At 56.7% G+C, this 21,071-nt stretch overlaps 5 protein-coding genes across 5 annotated transcripts; 3 read left to right on the plus strand and 2 right to left on the minus strand.

Moving 5' to 3' along the window:
- Positions 1 to 75: 75 nt before the first annotated feature.
- DICSQDRAFT_172975 (histidine kinase) lies at positions 76 to 9,055 on the plus strand (the record flags this gene model as incomplete). The annotated part of the gene is made up of 36 exons (XM_007368761.1): positions 76 to 162; positions 240 to 376; positions 518 to 1,822; positions 1,879 to 1,925; positions 1,980 to 2,041; positions 2,099 to 2,406; positions 2,456 to 2,501; positions 2,559 to 2,590; positions 2,648 to 2,867; positions 2,932 to 2,963; positions 3,016 to 3,165; positions 3,226 to 3,538; positions 3,598 to 3,662; positions 3,721 to 3,817; positions 3,872 to 3,972; positions 4,026 to 4,363; positions 4,419 to 4,474; positions 4,536 to 4,555; positions 4,609 to 4,658; positions 4,739 to 4,826; positions 4,896 to 5,071; positions 5,119 to 5,449; positions 5,510 to 5,810; positions 5,862 to 5,962; positions 6,023 to 6,465; positions 6,523 to 6,869; positions 6,933 to 7,050; positions 7,106 to 7,143; positions 7,193 to 7,361; positions 7,421 to 7,577; positions 7,628 to 7,654; positions 7,707 to 8,449; positions 8,501 to 8,644; positions 8,699 to 8,782; positions 8,833 to 8,925; positions 8,976 to 9,055. The coding sequence occupies 36 exons, from the start codon at positions 76 to 78 to the stop codon at positions 9,053 to 9,055; spliced, it is 6,906 nt and encodes a 2,301-aa protein (XP_007368823.1).
- A 209-nt stretch (positions 9,056 to 9,264) lies between these two features.
- On the minus strand, positions 9,265 to 11,856 carry DICSQDRAFT_110200 (MFS general substrate transporter; the record flags this gene model as incomplete). Its single annotated transcript, XM_007368762.1, has 14 exons — positions 9,265 to 9,674; positions 9,731 to 9,753; positions 9,813 to 9,863; positions 9,932 to 10,009; positions 10,091 to 10,234; positions 10,291 to 10,406; positions 10,464 to 10,898; positions 10,953 to 10,989; positions 11,051 to 11,082; positions 11,140 to 11,329; positions 11,392 to 11,410; positions 11,469 to 11,584; positions 11,644 to 11,655; positions 11,721 to 11,856. The coding sequence occupies 14 exons, from the start codon at positions 11,854 to 11,856 to the stop codon at positions 9,492 to 9,494; spliced, it is 1,572 nt and encodes a 523-aa protein (XP_007368824.1). The 3' UTR covers positions 9,265 to 9,491.
- A 336-nt stretch (positions 11,857 to 12,192) lies between these two features.
- DICSQDRAFT_139397 (MFS general substrate transporter) lies at positions 12,193 to 14,965 on the plus strand. Its single transcript, XM_007368763.1, has 13 exons — positions 12,193 to 12,604; positions 12,664 to 12,683; positions 12,743 to 12,982; positions 13,045 to 13,111; positions 13,167 to 13,181; positions 13,232 to 13,358; positions 13,412 to 13,511; positions 13,579 to 13,651; positions 13,708 to 14,120; positions 14,174 to 14,231; positions 14,299 to 14,358; positions 14,417 to 14,578; positions 14,638 to 14,965. The coding sequence occupies exons 1-13, from the start codon at positions 12,241 to 12,243 to the stop codon at positions 14,670 to 14,672; spliced, it is 1,734 nt and encodes a 577-aa protein (XP_007368825.1). The 5' UTR covers positions 12,193 to 12,240; the 3' UTR covers positions 14,673 to 14,965.
- Positions 14,966 to 15,058: 93 nt separating this feature from the next.
- Positions 15,059 to 19,089, plus strand: DICSQDRAFT_67097 (uncharacterized protein; the record flags this gene model as incomplete). Its single annotated transcript, XM_007368764.1, has 7 exons — positions 15,059 to 15,391; positions 15,536 to 15,716; positions 15,775 to 16,242; positions 16,303 to 16,882; positions 16,905 to 18,351; positions 18,408 to 18,729; positions 18,791 to 19,089. 7 exons carry the CDS (start codon positions 15,059 to 15,061, stop codon positions 19,087 to 19,089), a joined length of 3,630 nt encoding a protein of 1,209 aa, XP_007368826.1.
- A 346-nt stretch (positions 19,090 to 19,435) lies between these two features.
- On the minus strand, positions 19,436 to 21,031 carry DICSQDRAFT_172979 (uncharacterized protein; the record flags this gene model as incomplete). The annotated part of the gene is made up of 4 exons (XM_007368765.1): positions 19,436 to 20,530; positions 20,581 to 20,686; positions 20,736 to 20,791; positions 20,852 to 21,031. The coding sequence occupies 4 exons, from the start codon at positions 21,029 to 21,031 to the stop codon at positions 19,436 to 19,438; spliced, it is 1,437 nt and encodes a 478-aa protein (XP_007368827.1).
- Between the last annotated feature and the right edge of the window lie 40 nt (positions 21,032 to 21,071).

Below are 21,071 nucleotides of genomic sequence, written 5' to 3' on the forward strand. Positions count from 1 at the left end.
CTCATCCCCTCTCACCCCCGCACCCTCCACCTCTAGCCCGCGCCGCCTCCCCTACCTTGGGTCCTCTGCCCTACCATGCGCCGCAAATACGCGCAACCGGCTCTTCCTACGCTTTACTTCAGAGATGGCATCCTATCTGTCCCTGGATACACTTTCGAGAAGGTCCGTCTCCCGCCGCGTCCTGCGCACTCCTCCAAGCCGCTGACTGTCTCCTTCCGCGCATCCGCATCCGATCATAGGCTGTACCATGGGAGGACACGGGCAGCATGACCCTCCTCGCGGAGGGCACAAATCTGCAGGACGGCACCAGCGTCCTCGCCAAGATTGTGCCCGCACACTCGAACGCGTCTATGCTGCTCGAGCGCGAGGCCCATATGTGAGTACTCCTTGCTATCACGCTCGGGGCTCCACTGGAGTACGGGGATCGTCGCGTCGGATACCATGCAGCCCTGGCCTTCATTTGCAGCGCAAGAGCGCCCAATATCGCGATAGTTTGCTGACTATGTGCTACTTGTAGCCTCGAGAAAATGGCCGCCTATCCCGAGTCGTCAAGTACGACGTTACGAATGATCGACTTCTTCACGATACCCAAGACGAACGGAGACTGTGTTGTTCTCCTCCTCTTCCACCCCGGCCTCAACATCCTCGGCCGCTACTTCCCACCTGCGAAGGTGAACAGCCTGCTCCTCGGTGACATCTCACGCGCCCGCCCGGCGTCAACACATCGCGATATCTACATGTCTGGAGTCGAGGAGCCATACATCATGGAAGAGATGGAGGCCATAGAGATCATGGACCTGGCGACGTTCCTGGAGTTTGCGATTCAGGCGACGCATTGTTTAGAGATGATGCACCGGCACGGGCTCATCCACCGAGAGGTGCGCGCCAACGCTTTTCACCTGAATCACCACAGCGGTTTGGTGCGGGTCGTCCATTTCGGAAACCGCGCAGTTTCGCTGGAGCAGTTTGGCGTGCCCTCGGAGTTCGTGCTGAAGGCGGATGCATTCGAGGAGGTGCAGAAGCTCAAGGTGAAGGAGGCACTGTGCTATTTTGCGCCGGAGCAGACGGGGAGTATGGAGAACCTGGCGGAGGACCACCGGACAGACTTGTACTCCCTTGGGATTATGTTCTGGACATTGTTGGTAGGTCGGGGGACGATGCCCTTTGAGGGCGGGCCTTTGGAGCTGTTGCATGCAGTGGTGCAGAAGCGGCCGATGCCAGTCCATGAAGTCCGCCGTGACATTCCGCAGGTCCTCGCGATGATCATCGAGAAGCTGCTGTCCAAATCGCCGGATGCACGGTATCAGAGTGCGTACGGGCTAAAGCAGGACCTCCTCGAGTGCCAGAGGCGGCTCCTCGCTGCGGTCGCCCTCTCCTCGGACGAGCCGGCGGAGCTCATCCCCTACTTCGACATCGCCATGCAGGACCGGTGCTTGGAGTTCACGATGCCCAGCCCCCTGTTCGGCCGCGACAAGGAGCTCGAGACGATCCGGAACATCATCCGGCACACGTCCACGAGCTACTCGCGCCAGCTCGCGACCTCGCGCGGGTCGTTCGTCGTCAGCTCGAACGGCTCGACGGGCAGCCCCGAGGACCCGAGCGACTCGCAGTCGTCCAAGAGCGAGGCGTCCGGCCACATGAACATGTCCCCGGACTCGCCCCAGTCCAAGGTGTCGTCGATCGAGTTGCCGGGGGCGCCGGGGTCGGGCACGGTGACGTCTGGGTCGACGATCCCGACGAGCGACGGGCTGCGGAGGGTCGCGTTGGCGCCGTCCCAGGGACGGGCGAGGACGCATGCGGCCATCATTGTGGGTCCAGCTGGGTGAGTCGTGGTTGGCACTGGGGACCGCTGGGTGGGGACTGACCCGTGGGTTGTAGCGCCGGCAAGAGCTCGCTGATCTTGGCGCAGCAAGCGAAATGGAGATGTGCGTCCGAATTTCTTCAGCCCCCGGCTGAGCGTCTAATGATGTCGTTTCTAGCACATGGGCTGTGGGGACAGGCCAAGTTCTCAGAAGTCGAGCCGGGTCCGTTCGCATCGCTGGTGAGTCTACTGAAGTCCGTGGTTGACATGCGCATGAAATGACCATGGTCTATACAGCTCGCGTGCCTGTCGCATGTCCTCAGGCAGCTCATCGTCTTCCACTCGGATCTTCACCGCTTCGTCACCGACCTCAAACGACGGCTAGGGCCGCAGATGCAGAACGTTCCCCTTTTGTACGAAGGCGCCCCCGAGCTGAAGACGATTTTCTCGCTCTTCAACATCTCGATCGAGCCCACGCAAGAGGCCTCGGAGGCGCACGAGCTTCCTGCTCGCTTCCAGTCGCTGGTTGAGACCGTGTTTTCGGTGCTTTCGGAGACGCGGCTGTTGGCGCTGTTCTTGGACGATCTGCATGAAGCCCCAGATTCGTGAGTAGCCGTGTGCCCTTGCACCTCGCCGTCTGACATGCGCCTTCAGCTCCCTGGAGCTCATCAGTGCTTTGGTGAACTCTCGGACAAGGCTGGTACGTGTTAATCTCTAAGAAGTCATCGCTCACGCAGTGCTCACATAACCACAACAGTTGATCTTTGGCACCGTACGGTCGGACAAGCCGTGAGTTCATAGACCTGTGGATGGCCGTTCGCACTTGTTGAAAGTCTGTTCGCACAGAGAGAAGTTTGACCGGATCCGACACACCTTCTCCACGAAGTCGACTACCTGGATCAATCTGGAGCCCCTAGGTTATCCCGCTGTATCTACACTCATCGCTCGCACACTACACCGATCAAAGGAAGACGTCTCCCATCTGGCACGCATTGTGCATTCCTCCTCCGAAGGCAACCCGTTCTCCGCCAGGAACATCCTTACCACACTGCATCGTCAGAGTCTGGTGCGTTTCCCACGCCGCTATTCGGTATTCTGCTCCTCGATTGACACGTGTGGTGCCGTTGTAGATATGGTATGACTGGGACAAGAACAACTGGCAGTAAGTGTCCCCACTAGCAGGCGTGCTGGAGGGTGCTGAGCACGGGGAACAGGTTCGACATTGGCAAGATCGAGAAGACGCTGTTCGACAAGAAGTTCAAGTCCGCTGCCCCAGGAGACCTGAACTTCCTGATCAGCCACCTGCGGGAGCTGCCAGAGGACGCGCGCAAGTTTGTCATCTGGGCGTCGTTCTTCGGACCAACGTGAGCGATCGGCGCCTGTGTGGATGGTTTGCGATCGAGGCTCATGCGATGTGGCGGCAGGTTCAAGGTGGCCGAGGTCGCGCTGCTCATGGACTGGGACGACTCGGGCGAGAGCAGCGGGAGCAGCACCGAGGACGAGCAGAGGGGCGACCTGTGGAACGTGACGAAGGCGGTGAAGGAGATCAAGGAGAGGGAGAAGGAGACGAGCTCGACCCGGCGGTCCATCCGCGGCCTGCAGACCGCCATCACCGAGGGCTGGCTCATCCAGCGCGCCCGCGACATGTGCAGCTTCTCGCACGACCGGTACCGCCAGGCGGCGCAGGTCGAGGCGGAGGCGCAGTCGGAGGAGGTCATCGCGAAGATGTCGTTCAGGGTGTGTGCGGTAGTGTCTGGTGTGGTGTGCTGTGGCTGATCCTTGTCGTGTTGCGCTAGATCATTCTCATGATGTTGCACGATGCGACACCGGATATTTATCGTATCACCGAGCATGCCAAGCGGTGAGTTTATCATCTTGTGCTTTAGTCTCCAGGACGAGGAGTTCATAATCCAATCCAGGTGTCTACCCCTGCTTCGGGAGTACTCTAAGCGTGACGAGCTTCTTGAGATGTCTATTGAAGCCGGAGACTCTGCCAGAGCGCGAGGCGCACATGAGGTTTGCAGTTTCACTTTGACTTGTGAACGATAGCTGATGATGAAGGTTCCCTAGCTTGCGCTCCAATCATACATGAACGCTCGTTCGCTCCTTGACGATGATCCGTGGAAGACTGATCCAGTACGAACAGCTTCTTTGTACATGCGTCTGGCGGAGTACGTGGTCCACCCTGATTCTCCAGACCTCCGAGGCTTATCACACACGATAGGCTCTACACCTGGAAGGCGGAGTTCACCTTGTCCGACAATTTTATACAGGAGTGCCTACAGCACTGCGAGCAGCCAGAGGAGAAGGCGCGGCTGCTCCGCCTCCGGTCACGTAATCACTGGATGCGGGGTAACTACACAGCGGCGTTGAATGACAACACGCTCGGTCTACACCTCCTGGGCGTCGAAGTGAACGCGGCTCCCACACGCCGAGAAGCCGACATCATGTTCGAGCAAGTGAAGAATGAGATTCTCGCGGTAGGGTTCGATGACATCCTCGCCATACCCCGCGCGCGCGACAGCCGCACGGATTTGGCTATAGCTCTACTCAACGACGCCGGTACGTCGGTCCAGCGCGCCCGATGTCTCCACGATTTGATGCGCGTCTTACGTAGGCACGAACGCTTACTGGAGCAAGGGGGAAGGTTTCGCGGACATTATCGGACTGACGGTGAGTAGTATCCCGCCTACTGTGGCCGCCATCAATCGTTCTGACGGGCGAATTTCCTTAGACAATTCAGCTCGCGTTGCGGTAAGCTTATCCACGTTTTAGACTGGATTGTGGAGCCTTATAGTGGGGGACAGGGCTGGGATGTGTCCGGGTACTGCCCTCGGCTTCTTTTGGGCCCTAGGAGGTGCGCCACGTCATCCCCACGATGTGCCCCCTTCAAGTCCTGATCAATCGTCGTTTACTCTTACTCTTAAGCCGCCGCAGAACGACGCGAGCTATTCCGATTCTCCGCCGACCTCGGCAAGCTGGCCTTGCGTATCGCGGACACTTACGGAACGAACTTCGAGAAGTGGTGAGTGAGCTCGGGCCGTACTTGTTCGGTTGCGCCACTTACTGAGCTTAAATGGGGTGCGGGTCGTAGCCGCGCTTTGCTCTTGTTCTCCATCATGGTCTCCGGCTTCGACAATGTGCATATCCGCGCGAACGTCCCGCGGCTGGAGCAAGCGATCAAATATGGCCAGAGCGCAGGCGATAGGATATACACGGGCTTCGCTACTGCACACCTCATCGTGACGAGGCTGTATATATGCGACCATCGTAAGTCCCACCAATCAGTACTTTCTTGCGGGCTGACCGTCCGGTAGTGAGCGAGCTCGTCATCGGGGCTGAAGAAGCGGTGTCCGACATCACATTGTGGACGCCTAGCGGCGACATGTCCATCCTGGCTCAGGGCACCTTGAATTGCATCCGCGCCATCGGCGGCTACACCGTCGCTGGTGCTCCGGAGACGGCGTTCGACACGGAGGGGTTCATCGAGGCTGAGTACCTGGTTCAATTGGAGTCCGTAGAGCAACTGCGAACCGCGATGAACTGGTACAACTCGTTCAAGCTCGTTGGCTTGTATTGCCTTGGTTTCGTCGAGGAAGCGGCAAAATTGGGATTCAACGTGTACGAGACACGCGATACCAACCCGAAGTGAGTACCTGGTCTGCCTCTCATGTCTGGCCACCGGTGAACGTGCGCCTCTGATCGCAGCCATCGACATACCCGCTATTCCCTCTTTTTTCACTGTCTCGCGCTGATCGACTGCGTGCGGCGAGGAACGGTCACCCCGGAAGAACGCACTCGCTACATCAAGCAGATTGAGACCAATCAGTCGTACATTCGGAAGTGGCTGTCGCCGAGCCCGGTTAACACGAGCACTTGGGTAGCCCTCGTCGATGCGGAGATGGCTTCGTTGACCAACAATCCCGACGCGTTCAAGTTATACGATGTTGCGGTCAAGCTTGCCGTGAACAACGATTGGTTGCTCGAGGGCGGGCTGGGACTGTTCCTGGTACGTAACATTCACGTTCGATGTGGGGCGTGCATCTGACACCTAGTAAAGCAAGGGAGCCATTTCGTGCGATGTGGTGTGGAGGGTCTCGGAAGCGAGCTGCAGCGTCGCGGCATCGCTAGGCAAGCTCAATGGGGGGCGAGGGGCCTCGTGTAAGCTTCCCGAATGCTATGGCCCGAGTTTTCTCATGTCTGACTTACGTATGCATGCAGCACCTACCTCTCTTCACTCCTCGAGACGCGCGCTCAGCCTGTACCCCTCAAGCGACACATCTTTTCCGCAGATGTCGCCGTGCAGACGGACAGCGTCGTCATTTCTGCGCAGCCCACGCTACAAGGACCGTTCGAACGAACGAGTCTGGATGCCTCCGAGGAAGAGCAGATCTCCACGTTGACGGCAGCCGACCTCGCGTCCATCCTCAAGTGGAGCAAGGAGATCTCGGGGGACATTAACCTTTCGATGGCTCTCCAGAGGTTGACCGAGATCGCCACCGAGATCTCCGTCAGCCAGAGCACATGTGTCGTCATTGCACGAGAGGCAGGAGACTACACGGTCGCCACCAGTATGAATCCTCCGGAAGCGTGCAAGGTCCACGAGAACCCGATGCCTATTCGTTCCATTTCCGATCCGCTGCGGAGAATGATCATTCAACATGGTGAGCCGCTAGTTTCGACTTTCCTCTCCCTCGACTGAGCCCTCTTGTTATCTGTAGCTTTGAACTCGAAGGAGCGGGTCTACTACGAAGACATCGCGTCTGAACCCCGCTTCGCTACGGAAGCGCAGCAAAGCCCCCACCGGTCTGTTATCTGCATCCCGATCTTCAGCAACCGTGGGCAGACGTTCGGCGTTGTCTATCTGGCTTCGAAATACGCCTTCGCTCCAAACGTCGTTACCATGTTGACCTTGCTCTGCCAACAAGCGAGTGTAGGAATCTCGAACGCTCTGTTGTTCCGTTCAGTGCAGGCGGGGACGAAGGAAAACTTAAAGATGATCTCGGCTCAGAGGGACGCGCTTGAAGCAGCTAGGAAGAGCCGTGAGGATGCCCTCAAGGCCACGAAGGTATGTAGATGTGGATGGTGCCTATCGGGAACGTTGTGGTGCTAACACAGATCGCGTATCCAGATCAAGAGCAACTTCTTGGCTTCGATGAGCCACGAGTTGCGCACGCCCTTCAGTTCTTTCTACGGTTTGCTTGATATCCTCAGCGGTACCGAACTCAATGCTGGTCAGCGGGAGATCGGTATGACTCAGCCGTCTCGTCATATGTGATCACAGGACTTATCTTTTACTCGTAGTTCAAACTGCCAAACAGTCTTGCGAGCTCTTGTTGAAGGTATGACAATCCTATTGTCTCGGCCAGGTCTGCGCTTAACTATTCCCAGATCATCGACTCCATCCTCGATTACAGCAAACTCGAGGCCGACGCCGTGAAGTTGGAATACTCTGGGTTCTCCGTTGAGAACTTGTTGGCGGATTGTATGGAGTTGCTCCTTCCTATGGCTGCCAAGAAACTCGATCTGTCGTTCGACATCGAGCCCAGCGTTCCACCTTGTGGGTGCTAGCTCCTAAGTTTGGTGTATGCTCGTCTGATGTATGCTTCTGTGGTCCAGGGGTCAAAGCGGACTACGCGCGTATTCGTCAAGTGCTCATGAACCTGATCGGCAATGCCGTCAAGTTCACCGCGACTGGCTTCGTGCAAGTGGCGTGTTCGGTTGACACTACGGCCCCGCGTACTGCCACAGACGTGTCTCTGAAGTTCTCAATACAGTAAGTTGTGCAGAAATCGCATTAATGATTCTCTAACGCATGGTCTGCAGGGATACCGGTATCGGCTTGGGTCCGAGGTGGGTCCCATGGGCGTTTGTGTAATGCGTATCTGCTCAACCTTCCTTACAGCGATGTCGACCAGCTGTTCGTCCCCTTCCAGCAGGCTGACAACTCGTCAACCCGACGCTTCGGCGGCACTGGCTTAGGCCTCTCTATTTCGCGACAACTGGTCAAGTTGATGGGAGGAGTGATCGGCGTCCAGTCTGAGCTCGGAGCCGGTTCAACGTTCTGGTTCACCATCCCAGTCAAGATCTTCGAGTCAGAAGAGTCGCGACAAATGCAGTCGGCGGTCGAGAAAACCGTCATGCACTTGCAGCCGCTGCGGCTGCTAGTGAGCTCTGCTTCCTCCGCGACACTCTCTATGCTACGAACAATGCTAGACGGCTTCGATGTCACCACCGTCGGATCTATTGATGAGGTCGAAAGGCGCTTACGCAATCCGGAGCTCGTCTCTCAGCAGCTGGACTTTATCCTCGTGGATGATCAGTCAGAAGTGCGCGCGGACAACCTCGCGCGGTTCGTACGGACACTGCCATACCAGACGATGCAAGAAACGAAGATCATCCACCTCTTCACTCCCACCACCGATAACCTTGCAGGGGCCCCGATGCTCAGGAACGATATGGAGACTCCGCCTGGTATCGTGCGAATGACGAAGCCTCCGAGACAGTTCAAGCTCCTGCAGATGCTAGCAACTCTGAAGAACATCCTCGATAAGCTTCCGTTCAAACCTGTGGTCAATGCTTCCGAATTGCGCGAAGAGGAGGCTTTGGCGCAGCGGACGTTGTTCGGCAATGTGCTCGTGGCGGAAGGTACGTGTAGTCTGTCGTTATATGGCAGACTCGCTGACGATAAATATGCAGACAATCCTGTGGCACAAAAACTGCTGATGAAGCAGCTGGAGCGATATGAGCTCAATGTAGTCGCGACGTCCAATGGGGAAGAAGCGATTGCAGAATGGGAACGTCACGAGCCTGGGTACTTCAGCATCGCGATGTTCGACCACCGTACGTACCCTTCACACCTACAGGGCTACGTTGTCTGACATCGTCTGGCTACAGACATGCCAATATGTGACGGCGTCGAAGCCTGTAAACGAATACGCGTACTCGAGGGGAAGCGCAAAGTACCTGTTTTATTGCCGAGTAAGCTTTCATCCGAATATACAACCCGCATGGCTGACGAGCTTCTCCAGTTGTTGCTTTGAGTGCGGACTGTCAAGAGTCGACGAAGCAGCTATGTCTGAGCTCAGGAATGAATGGCTTCTTGAGCAAACCGCTGAAGAAAAGTACGTCGGTTTCTGATTCATTGTTTCCGATTGCTCACATCGTGGGATAGCCGATTTGCTGTCGTTGCTCGGAATGTTTGACCCTTCGATTCCTATACAACGACCCTCCCCACCACCTACACCGCCGTAATAGCCATCGTGTTCTCAACGGACTTTTTCTTTTTGATTTGCTATCCGTCCTACGCATTCTAATCATTCGCATCTTCCTCGAGATCTGTACGCTATCGCACTTGCACTACTCTGCTAAGATATCCCTCAAGTTTGACGGATCCACCATCACACCCACTGTCCACGCATATGTTGTACTATTGGTCCATCTATACCGCACCGCTTGGATTCGTTATATTACTCGCATACCAACAAGACAGCTATGTAGCCATATATCCCCGACTGCTCTGCTCTCACGCATACACGTCAATCAGGCGCACGCCATCCAGTTGATTCTATCAATTCCCACATTCTGCGCCGCACGTCTCACTCGCTCTACATTATGACATAATTGTGTCTTGATCCACTGTTAAAGCGGAGGTTCTCTTTAAGGTGTTGTCCAAACTATCTATATCTCCTCATGCCGCTGTCATTCCATTGCGTTGTTCGCTCCATCTCCGGCGAGTGCGAAGATAGGTCGAAATGCTTCTCAGTGCTGTAGGGTCGCCGAAGAAGCATACTGTAATGAACGTGCAGATGACGACCAATCCCGCGTCAAAAAGGCAGATCGCCATCCATCCCCTTGGAACGTGATCATACAACTAACGATGGGAAGATGTGAGCTTGAATGCGCACGAAGGCCGTTACGTAAACGTACTTGACCACCGATGACGGGCCCCACTATACACTGGCAGGATCAAGATGGGGTTCCAATAATTCTATGAACAGAAGCCACGAACCTGCGGAGCCTACCCCGTACGCCATATTGAAGGCACCATAGACGTGGCCATCTGCGGCGATGTCCCGTGAGCTCATTTGGCGTGCACTGTATAGCGTCACCGAGACTCCGATCACTCACATCCAACGCCTTCGAGACTTCGAGTGACAGCGGCCAGCTCCGCCGTGATTGGGGATACTAGAGCGGCTACGAAGAAGTCTACATGGTGGAGTATACGTCATAACGCGTAAACGAGCGGCGGCGAGGAATTGCTTGAGAAGCTATATGGAGCAGACGTACTGAGGAAGGCGAACATCGCGATAAAGTACGCGACGTTGCCCTTGAAGGCGATCAGGATCCAGAAAGGGAGGGAGCAGAGGAGGCAAATGAGAGTGCTCGTGACCGTCCCACTGTGATCGGCGTACCAACCAGCCAAGGGCGATGCTAGACAGTCCGGAGTGAGCCGTATGAGAGGAGGCCATAGAGCGGGAGACGCTCACATATAAACGACGGAACTACGGCTGCGATGTATATAAGACCGACCTTTGATACGCCAAAACTGTATGCGGAATGCAGATATAAGGGGAGTGCAGGCTCCTGACTTGTCATAACAACTCTGTGCCTTGCGCGTAAGGACTTTCCCGGCCGAAAATGTGTTAGACGGCGGACGGACCCATATGCCAAAGTCAGCAACACTGGAGCCATTGCTCTCGACGACTTGATTAATGTGAGAAGTAAGCCCAGGATAGACAGTTGCGCTTGAAATTCGACATCGGTTGCAGCCGGAAGGGCTGCGCATACGCGGCTGGCAGCTTCAGCGACGACAGCGCCATTCTCGCTGACTGTTTGGGTTGGGACCTCAGATGTGCGCTCTTCGCTTTTGCGCGCCTCGGTCGTCGCTCCGTATGCGACTACGCGCTCCCGTGCGGCGTTACTACTCTCGACCAAAGAGCCGAGCGAGGCGTCCCATTGAACTGCATCCTTACGCTCGATGATGAGCAGCCGCCATATGAACTCGATGCTCGTGACGATGACTCCGAATATGAACGGCCCACGGAAGCCAAAGCGGTTGTCTAGGGCACCCGCGACTGGTGGACCGACCAGGAAGCTGAGCCAGAAGTCAACGAGGGTCCGTGACACCACAAAATCCCTGCGACGTTACCCAAGGGACATTCCTATCATGACGAATCCCAGTTGCTCTGACGTTGCAGCCTCGGGTCAGTTAAGAAAGGGCGCATATAGTGGAGGACGTGAACGCACTACCAACGACAGCTTCTGGGACCGTGTCGCAGCTGGGGCAACTTGTTAGTGGGGTCAGGTCAATGTGGCAAGCAAAGGGAAGTACCTACACAAGGGCCAGACCGACTACCCAGATCACGGACCCACTGATTCCTTGCAAGACTCGTGCGAGAGCCATGACCCAGTACGTCGGCGCTTCCATGAGCATGATTTGCGACCCGATGAGGGCGACGAGACCGCACAGCAGAGGTACCCTCCTGTTCTTGAACCGTTCTGAGAGGTAAGCAATGAAAGGGGTTGCTGTGGGAAAGCGTCAGAAACGAGAATGGCCATTCTGACGGATCACAGGTCCATAAGCTCACAAATGACTATAGCTGCGGACTGGTGAGAGCCTGTCAGCTGTTGGATCGAGCTGAGACTTGAATGGGATTCAACGTGCATAGGCAAACAACAGCCAGCCAACGAGACCGGATACGTCCGCATATCCGAGATCTTGGAGACGAAAAGGGAGTACTGGCACAATCATTGAATATACCAAGATATCAGTCGTTACTCCTGCAGCATATGTGGCGTCAGTCGTGGGGTGCGAGGGATAGGAGCGCTGCGCTGCAAACCTATTCCCACAGCTGCGTATCATCGAACGCAGGTTAGCCCAAGGTCATTTGTATATGTATGCAATCGGGCACAGTACCCAAAGTGATGAACCACATCGAGCTTCTCCAGTGCAGTGCCCATGGCGGTCGTTTTCTCGCGAGTTTTGCTCCCGTTGGTTTCGACGGTGCGCCTGTGGACGCGGAGCGGCTCGTGACACTATCGTTAGATGGCATGCCAACAAGTCTACGCTACGCCGTAGCGGTCTCCGTTGATGAAGACGGGGAAGTTGAGGTGAAGCCACGGATAAGTCGTGACCTCCCTCGTCGGTGGAAGCGGATGCTGTTAACCACGGCCTGTGTATCAGTCTGGAGAGCCTGCGCGCACGGGATGATGCTTGATGAGTAATGATTTTTGTGGGTCAAGAGCAGGGTGGCAGTGCACATGATGCCGAGTTTCCAGATGCGGCAACTGGACGATAGGAAGCACATAGACGCCGTGCGGTGATCGCGGAGGGGAGCGCGGAGAGGCGCATACGCATAGCCGAAATCGTGGAAGGTCGCGAAGAACCAGCTGAGCCATATTTGCCGACCTGCTGTGTCGCACACACCTCTCGTTGCATGACTTCTCACTCCTCTACCTCGAATCCTAAACCTCGACGCCGCCCGGCCAAGAAAAACGGCGCGGCCACCGTCGACTCTGATCCCATGAACCCTCGAGCCGTCGCCACCTCGCTGGAAAGCATAGAGATCGTGCCACGCACTCCGAGGACCCCCGCTACTGCACGTCGACCCCACGGTCATGGTGGACGCACCCCGGACGATGTAGACGAGGTGGAGCTGAGCTTGCTAGGCGAAGAGGAGCGTCGTGCCGCCGCCGCCGACTTGACCATAGAGGAGGAGCAGGAGTACCTCGCCCAGGCTGACGGGAAGCGACCCTTCTCTGCACGCGACAAGCAGGCGGTGGTTCTGCTCATTATTCTTTGTGCGTAGCCATCTTCCTCGCCTGGATCCGCTGTGTGCTGACGCGTCACCATACCGAAGACTTGATTCAAGGATTCCCAGTGAGTGTGGCAGCATACCATACCTCTGCAACGCGCTCTGACAGAAAGCGCGCTCACAGCTAGGTCTTGCCCTGGGATCCGTGCCATTTATTCTCCGAGAGCATCTATCCTACTCTGAACTCGCTGTATTCTCGCTATCCGGCTACCCGTATTCCCTCAAGCTCTTCTGGTCACCCATCGTAGACTCTGTCTTCATCCGCTCCGTCGGTCGTCGCAAATCATGGATCATACCTATGCAACTCATAATTGGCACTACAATGCTTGTAATATCGTACAAGGCCGAGGAACTCATGGCAAACGTGAGTGGTAGCGCGCGTCTGCTCTTCGCCTCCTTCCATGCTCAGGCAGGATCCCTACCTAGCCTGGTCAGCACCTATACGCGCTCAGTTTCGCGTTTACGTCGCTCGTCTTCTTCTCCGCAACGCAAGGTGGGTTACCGTCACGTTATGTTGCTGAAATTATGGCATTGACTCTGCGCTGTAGATATCGCTGTAGATGGTAAGCACTAGCAGGGGCGGACCACGTAGCTGGCGTTTACACTGTTTCAGGTTGGGCTCTGACCCTCCTTTCGGAGGATAATCTGGCGTATGCCTCCACATGTCAGACCATTGGTCTGAACACCGGCTACCTTCTATCATACACGGTATTCCTTGCGCTTAACAGCGAAGATTTTGCGTAGGTCATGTTCGGCGTCCTCGATTGACTATGCTTGACTGACAAGGTCATAGCAAAAAATGGGGTATCCCAAGACTGTCTCTGGGCTCTTACCTCTTCTTCTGCGCGTTTATGTCCTTCGCAGTTACGATCTGGCTATTCTTTATCAAGGAGGTTCGTGTCGGTTCGGAACAGAACCAATCGTGACGCTCTAGTGTCCTCATCGTGTCTACCTGAATAGGATAAAGAAACCTCCGAGGATATTGGCATCAAGGCCGTATACGTCACCATGTGGGAAATATGCAAGCTACGACGTCCGTGCACCTTTTCTCTTGTCCTGGAGTCCCAGTGACTGACGGCTTCCCTTCAGATGTACAAGTTCTGCTCGGCGTTCACTTGCTCGCAAAAATTGGTTGGCAAGCGAGCGACGCCGCTACACAGCTCAAGATGGTCGAGAAGGGCCTCGGAAGAGAAGATCTTGCCATCACGGTGCTCATCGACTTCCCCTTCGAAATCATCGGTGGCTGGCTCGCTGGCAAATGGTCGCGAGGCGACAAGCCTCTGCGAGCTTGGATATACGCTTTCTGGCCTCGACTGGGTCTGACGCTCCTTGCTACTCTGATGGTTTACTGGTTCCCTAAGCCGCCGATCACGACCGGTTTCTTTGTTTCCCTTGTGCTGCTGACGATCGCGCAGTCGTTCGCGAGCACGATCCAATTCGGTGGCATGTCCGCGTTCCACACCCGGATATCTGATCCTGTGGTTGGTGGGACATATATGACTGTAGGCGCCTTCCGAAGTCCACCATCGTGATTGATGTGCTGACCGCATGCTAGCTGTTGAACACGTTCACCAATCTAGGCGGTACTTGGCCCCGTTATTTTGTCCTCAAGGGTATGTGTTGTCAACACAGCCCCCCCCTCTCCCCCAGACGGAGCTGATGTGTTCAACGACATCGTAGGAGTGGACTACTTCAGCATCGCGACATGTAAAATAGACGGTGCTAGCCTCTCTGTCAAAGGTATGCTCAATGTTCTGCCATGTATCGCATGTCAAGATCAGCTGATTGCGATGGGTAGCGCAAGAATGTGTCTCTGACCACGGAAGGGCTGCTTGTCAAAAAGTCGGAGGGGAGTGCATCACCGAGCAGGACGGCTACTACATCGTTTCTGCGTTGTGCATAACCTTTGGCGTGCTTTCCGTCCTCTTCTTCCTGATACCAACAGCCAGGAAGCTGCAAGGTATGTTGTTATTGCTGCTGTTGCTGCTGCGCGGTCATTGTTCTGATGCGTATTATCAGCCGTCCCTACAAGGGAGTGGAGGATATACTCTTGACCTCCGGTGGGGACCGGTGTCGATGGACGCTGTAAAATTAGTCGTTTACTCTATCGCACGATGTATTGGGTGGTTTGAGCGTGCGTATGCCGCCAGCCATGTCACAGTCGGGCTCAAGAAGACTGTAGCCGTCGCACATCGTGTTAAGAAACGTGTGGCAATAAACGGGGCACATTGCGCGTGTGGACGAGCGCCAGCGCTGCCGGCCCTGAGGGAAGCGCTGATTGGCCGGCGGAGGGCTGGCCTGGTCTGAAGCCTGCGGCTTTTCCTTTTTGTATATCTGCTGCCACTGTGTCTGCACCCTCCGCACGCTATACAGTGCACACTCCCAACATCCCGCTCGCGAGCCCACCCTCTGGAACTTCGCTCCCATATCTACTAGCAAAATGACTGCCACAACTATGCACTTCGGTCCTGAGTGGATGCGCACCAAACAGGGCTCCTCGCGGCCTGCGCCCTCCCCACCGCTCACATCGTCCCCGGCGCCGCCCGGGAACTCGACGTATTCTGCGCTCGTCACCCCTGCGAGCAACCCGCCCCCGGAGGGCCGCGATGTCGCGCACCCTTTCCGCTATTCTAAGGAAGAGATGCTCAGGATCTACAAAGAGGGAGGGGGCCGCGGCGGGCTCGGGCTCGAGGTCGAGCGCTGGGAGGGGATCGTGCGGGAAGTAGGGTACGAGCCGGTCGGGCTCAAGGAGATGAGCGAAGCTGAGAAGAAGGTGCGCAATTTTTTGTACGTCCGGCGCGCGTGTGGATGCGTGCGGTGGGGGAGGTCGGTGGCACTGAATCTCTCCTTCCTTTTTCTTGGGTTTGCCGGGGATGTCGGGTGTCGTGTGGATGGTCGCATGGGTCCTCTGGGTTAGCTATTCGCGGGCCCTCTCAACTCGGAAGTGCGCCGACGCCAGTCGACGGATTTCTTATCGCCCCTCAACACGTCTGGGCTGGGGGAGCGGCCGAAGCTGAACCACGTTGCTTCCGGTGCTGGCAGCCCTATGCGGGAGCGCATCGGAAGCTTGATGGGGAGAAGAAGGGGGGACAGCACAGGTGACGTCCATGCAGTCTGCGTCACGGAAGAGTGCGAGCTGATCGGGCGAGCTTGAAGATCAAGCACCGTTGAGCCTTCCCCGGAAACTCTCTCTGTCTAACATGCAGGGCGCACTCGCGTCTCCTCGGGAGGGCGGCTTGCCTTCGCCTCGTGTCAGACCTGCGTTCGATGGTGTCCTAAGCGATACGTGGTCGGCTCGCAGGAGGACGTCCGAAAATGTGCCGAAGGTTGGAGGGAAGGGCGACAAGGAGACAGATGGAGACTCGAAGGATCCGGACATCAAGGAGGAAGAAGAGGACGCTCTTGGAGCTTCTGATCAAGCGAAAGATCCCTCTGGAGCTACATCTCATGCGGTCAACGGTAATGGTACTCCGAACGGGGTAGAAATGGTGAATGAGCAGTTAGGGAGCATATCGATTTCCGGGCAGCAGGACGCTCAACCGCAGGCCAATCAGCCGAACCCTGCTATCGGAGATCTTTCTGCTATCGAGTGGTCTTACCTTGATCCCCAAGGAAATATACAAGGTGGGTTGTTGCTGAGAGTTCGGTAATCATCTAAGTTACCTCATACGCTATCACCTGCAGGACCGTTCAAAGCCGATATCATGCAACGTTGGTATAACGAGGGATACTTCCAGCCTACTCTGCTCATGAAACGCACCCATCTGGACACCAACTGGACTCCTGTCGGAGAGTTGATCCTTCGTGTTGGCGAGGGCCAACCTGTGTTTTTGTCGCCTCTCGCACTCGCTGTCACACCGCCTGGCTTGTCTCGTCCTTTGGAAAACGTTGTCGATCGCGCGATTCCCGAACGGGACCAGAACTCGCCCTACCAGCCTGTACCCACACGGTCTATCAGGAGCTCGACTCTAGACTCTTATTTGCAAAATGGCTCCAACGCGTCAGACTCGCCGTCTTCTTCCATCGGCGGTCGCTTCGTGAATGGCTCTCCTGATCCAAGCATATTTGAGAACCGCCATGGCGCTCAGATCGGCTTCGATCAGCTCGAACAATCTCGCATGCCTTTCGCTACTCCTGGAGCTGCTGCTATTGGTACTCCTGGGCAGCGCCGAGCTACGCTGAACGAGCCTATGGAACCTGTGCTAGGGACTCGGTATGGCATCGGTCGTACTCCTGGAGCCGATGGTCTCAGTTTTAGTGGTACGTACTCAGGCGGTCTTGCTCAGTTCTCTTTCTCCAATGAATCGTCATATAGGACCGGATAGCCCCGGCGTCTTCACCGAGAGTACTTTCCGGCAGAGAATTGTCCAGGAGTCCGGTGCCCTGAACGGCCTGGGCGGCTCGTCTGCCTTGAACGGCGGTACCGAGTTCGGACCAATTGGTGGGATTCATGCGAACCATGGTACTCCGTCCCGGGTACTGAACCGGGATCCGTTCGGTCGGCCACCTCAGGATGAGCTCCAACAGAGCGTAGGGATAGGCGGCTCCTTCTCGAATCACTCCTCTCCTTTCATCTCTCATGCCCCGGCGGCGTTCCCTCAGACCCCTCTCTCGCAATTTGCGGGCCAGGACAACCGATCCTTGCATTCTATAACACCTGACCGCCAGTCGATACCATACATGCCGCAGCACCAGCAGCAGTTTGCTCAGAGCCCAGGGTTCGTGAACGGTCAGTCGCCATGGCAAACTCACGACGTTCCTGCCTTCACTCGCCGTCCGGGGCCTTTCGATGCCAATCATCCAACCTCGAGCAACACCTTCATATCCTCACCAGTCGCGCCCTCCCACGCATTTGGACGCGCCCCGCAAATGCCCGTGCAGAATGATCAGTCTGCCTGGCGGGCGCCTGCTCAACCTGTTCAAAACGACTCATGGGGAGCGCCGACTGCAAGCCTTACTATCGCGAACCTGGGTCAACACAATGAGCAGCAGCGTCAAGCAGATCTTCAACGTCAGTCCCCTCGGCCTGCGGCAGGTGAGCCAGCTCTCGCACCCGAGCGCGAATCGGCGCCGGCAGCAGAACCTCAGGCCCAACCTCAACCTGATGCGTCGACACCAGTCGCCGCACCTTCCGCTCCCTGGCCTACCGATGTTGCACCCCAGAAGCCTCGGCGCAAGTCCACTGCTCAGACTGCACCGACTGCGTCTCCTGCATCCAAGGTTGCTCCCCCTCCCCCAGCTCCTGCAGCACCTGCGAAACCCCCTTCGCCCCCACCTCAAGCCGAGCCCAAGGCACCGTGGGCGATCGACGACGACAAGAAGAAACAGGGTGCCGCACTTACTTTGCGCGAAATTCAGGAAGCCGAGGCGAAGAAGCTCGAGGCTCGCAAGGCTGAGCAGCGCGAACGTGAGCGTGCTGAACGTGCTGCTCGTGTGAGTTCGCAATCCGAAGACTTCCAGCCATTCACCACTTCGTGGGGCTTGCCGACCTCGCAGGCGGGCGCCCGTCCGACCAGCGTGAAGGAAAGCCCTGTGGCGTCACCGTTCAGCGGATCTGCGCCGGCCCCTGCTGCTCCTGTTGTGTGGACGAACGCCGCCAAGGTTCCAGTGGCGAAGAAGACGATGAAGGAGATCCAAGAGGAGGAAGAGCGGAAGAGGAAGCAGGCGAGGGAGAAAGAGAAAGAAACGGTGGCGGCCGCTGCTCGTAGGGCTCACGTCGATACGACGACTAAGGTGAGTACAAAATGCCAAGGCATCTCCCTGGGCCTCAGTCGCTGATTGTGTCATAGCCCGCTGCTGCTACTCCGCCGAGCGGTGGTGCGTGGACGACTGTGGGCGCGAGCGGGAAGGTCGCTGCGGCTACGCCTGCTGGAACTGCCCGTCCCGTGGCTACCCCTGCTGCATCTGCGAAGGTGGTGCCTACGGTCTCTGTTGTTGTGGCCCCGTCCAGTAGCATGTCTCGCCCGACGACTGCTACTGCCGCTCGTCCTGTTGCTGTCGCTGTCAAGTCTACGCCGTCTCGGGACGAGAGCGCTTCGACGCTGGGGCCCTCGCTCGAGTTCTTGAAGTGGCTGGGTGACTCATTGAAGGGCTTGAACAATTCAGTCAATCGTGCGTAGCCTTGTGGTTGTTGACCATTGTTCCCAGCTCACCTTCCCTATTGCTCCTCCAGTTGAGGAACTCACGTCTATGCTACTCTCGTTCCCTCTGGACCCCGACCCGATCACGGTAGAGATCATCTCCGACCTCATCTACGCCAGCAGCACCACCCTTGATGGCCGTCGGTTTGCTGCCGAGTTCGTTAGCAAGCGCAAAGCGGATGCGACTTCGCGACCGAAGGGTGCATCTGCGTCTAGCGCCGCCAAGCCTATCTCCATTGCGGATGTCGTCAAGACCCAGCCGAAGCCCGCGCAGAATGAATGGGGAGGCTTCAAGGTCGTGAACAAGAAGAAGAAGGGTGGTCGCTCGTGAATCGGTTCAGGCCAGCAATGGTACGCGCCTTGGCACGACGATGACCGAGGGTTCCAGCTGGAGGCCCCGGGCTCGAGGACGTTGTTCGCTATCTCACGTCGAGTTACGTAAGTACTAATGGTTGTATACGTGAAGCTGTGCTCGTAATGTCTCTCTTTCCTGACGCGTGGGTTGTGGCCACAGCGTTGTTTGTGTAACCGCATATCATACTAAACGACGTCCCTGTTGTCATCCTCACTGCTCAGTATGGTTCAATTGCTAGTGCTATAACAATGTAATACTGTATGGTGCACTGCAGCAGATTGACTAGTAAGTCCCGTGGGACGAAGTACATGGCAAGAAGTTGCTAAGATGTTCCGCTACCGCCGGGGGCTCCCCCGTCTGTGCTAGAATCAGCAGGATTGACTCCCAGGTTGAAAATGTCGTCCATGCCCGACATGTCTATGTCTCCTCCACCCTGTCCGGCGAGGAAGTTGGAGTCGAATGTTGACATATCGAAATCAAATGAGCCTTCCTGCCCGGACGTAGATACCCCCGACCCATCCCCCGCTCGTGACGTCCCCGTCAAATCAGCCAAGATTGTCCCTGGAGAAGGCGCCCCAAGTGGTGCTTTCTGCGCACCAGATGTCGAAGCTGCTGAAGACGTAGGTATGCCACCGGGCGTAGAATTCCCGAAAGGCGCGAACATGTCGTCCCCGGTAGACTGGACAGACTGGAAAGATCCAAGCAAGTCCAGATCAAGCTGCTCCTCCTGCTTCGGCTTGATTATATGCGCGTGCTGGTCGGAGCCAGATATGGGCGCAGGCCCGAACATGCTCGCATTCGCGCCCTCCGCTCCGGCGTCAGGGTCGTCCGCAAAGAATTGCACGTCCATATCCATGTCCAAGTCAAGCTCGATGGGCTTGTCCGCGGAGCTACCAGCCGTAGGATCGACGTGCAGCATGCTCCGTATGTGTGAGCCGGAGGCGCTGGGTCCCGTCATGTCCATGTCGTTGTCTAGCGTCAGGTCGATATCCACGGATCGGCCCGTGGGGTCGCCTAGCATGACGAGCTCTGGCGGGAGAGATGGGGCACGAGCAGATCTAGGGGCGAGCGTGACCGGAGAGGAGAGTCCGCTTGGGATCATCTCGTCTGGGAGGATGCGCAGAGCGGACGCGGAAAGGTCGAGCTTATGCGGGGCCGTGGGGCGAGACAAGGAAGAAAGTGAGATAGTTGACTGGCGTCGTGCGACGTTGACGCCAACGCCAGACAGACGTGGGCGTAGATTGCCGTCGGGCAGGGGTTCGATCTGGGTCTGAGTGGGGGAGCCGGCCGGGGTGGGAGCCGGCATAGGGCTCGGGGAGGGTGGTTTAGGGATTGCGGCGGCAGCCGCTTCTTCTTCCGCCTTGATTCGCTGCTCTTCGCGCGCGAGGTCGCGTTGAAGGACGGTTATAGCGCGGAGCTTGAAGGAGATTAATACAGCGGGAGAACAAAATCGAGGTGGTTACGAACTAGGTGGGATTCCATGGCGTCGCAGAGCTGGTCGTACTTGACTATCTCCCTCCCCAACGCCGATGTAAGTGAACGCGGAGGTTTGGGTGCATACTGCTGGATGCCGCTATGGCATTACTTAGCAAAGGATTGAGAAGTACTTTGGTCGTGCGTACAGTCTCTTCACGTCCGTATAGAAACCGTAAATTTGCCCCGTCTTGATCACGGCCGTCTACGCGAGGAGTAAGTTAGCCTTGGGAGACGTGCACGGATGCCTTGAGTGGTCTATTACCTGGAGACATGACGAAAGTGCAGTAATCTCTGGTACCAGTATCCCGAGCGGCGGACCTGGGTCAGGCGGTGGCGGCATCGAGGCGCTTGCTGCACTCGCATCTTTGACAGCTCCTGGTGCGGTAGCGGGATTGCCAGAACTTGTGGAGGGCTTGCGGACTGGGCGTGGCTTGGGTGGCATGAGAGTGAGAGACGAAGGAGAGTACCGTAGCGGTAGCGGA

Source organism: Dichomitus squalens (genome assembly GCF_000275845.1).
Source record: "Dichomitus squalens LYAD-421 SS1 unplaced genomic scaffold DICSQscaffold_39, whole genome shotgun sequence".
In the NCBI taxonomy this organism is placed as follows: Eukaryota; Fungi; Basidiomycota; class Agaricomycetes; order Polyporales; family Polyporaceae; genus Dichomitus; species Dichomitus squalens.

Bases quoted from the DNA above. Each gene is read 5' to 3' on its own strand.
- DICSQDRAFT_139397 (XM_007368763.1), top strand. From the start codon at position 12,241: ATGACTTCTCACTCCTCTACCTCGAATCCTAAACCTCGACGCCGCCCG. The intron at 13,512-13,578 runs GTTCGTGTCGGT...CTACCTGAATAG, and splicing joins GGCTATTCTTTATCAAGGAG to GATAAAGAAACCTCCGAGGA. The intron at 14,359-14,416 runs GTATGCTCAATG...TGCGATGGGTAG, and splicing joins TGCTAGCCTCTCTGTCAAAG to CGCAAGAATGTGTCTCTGAC.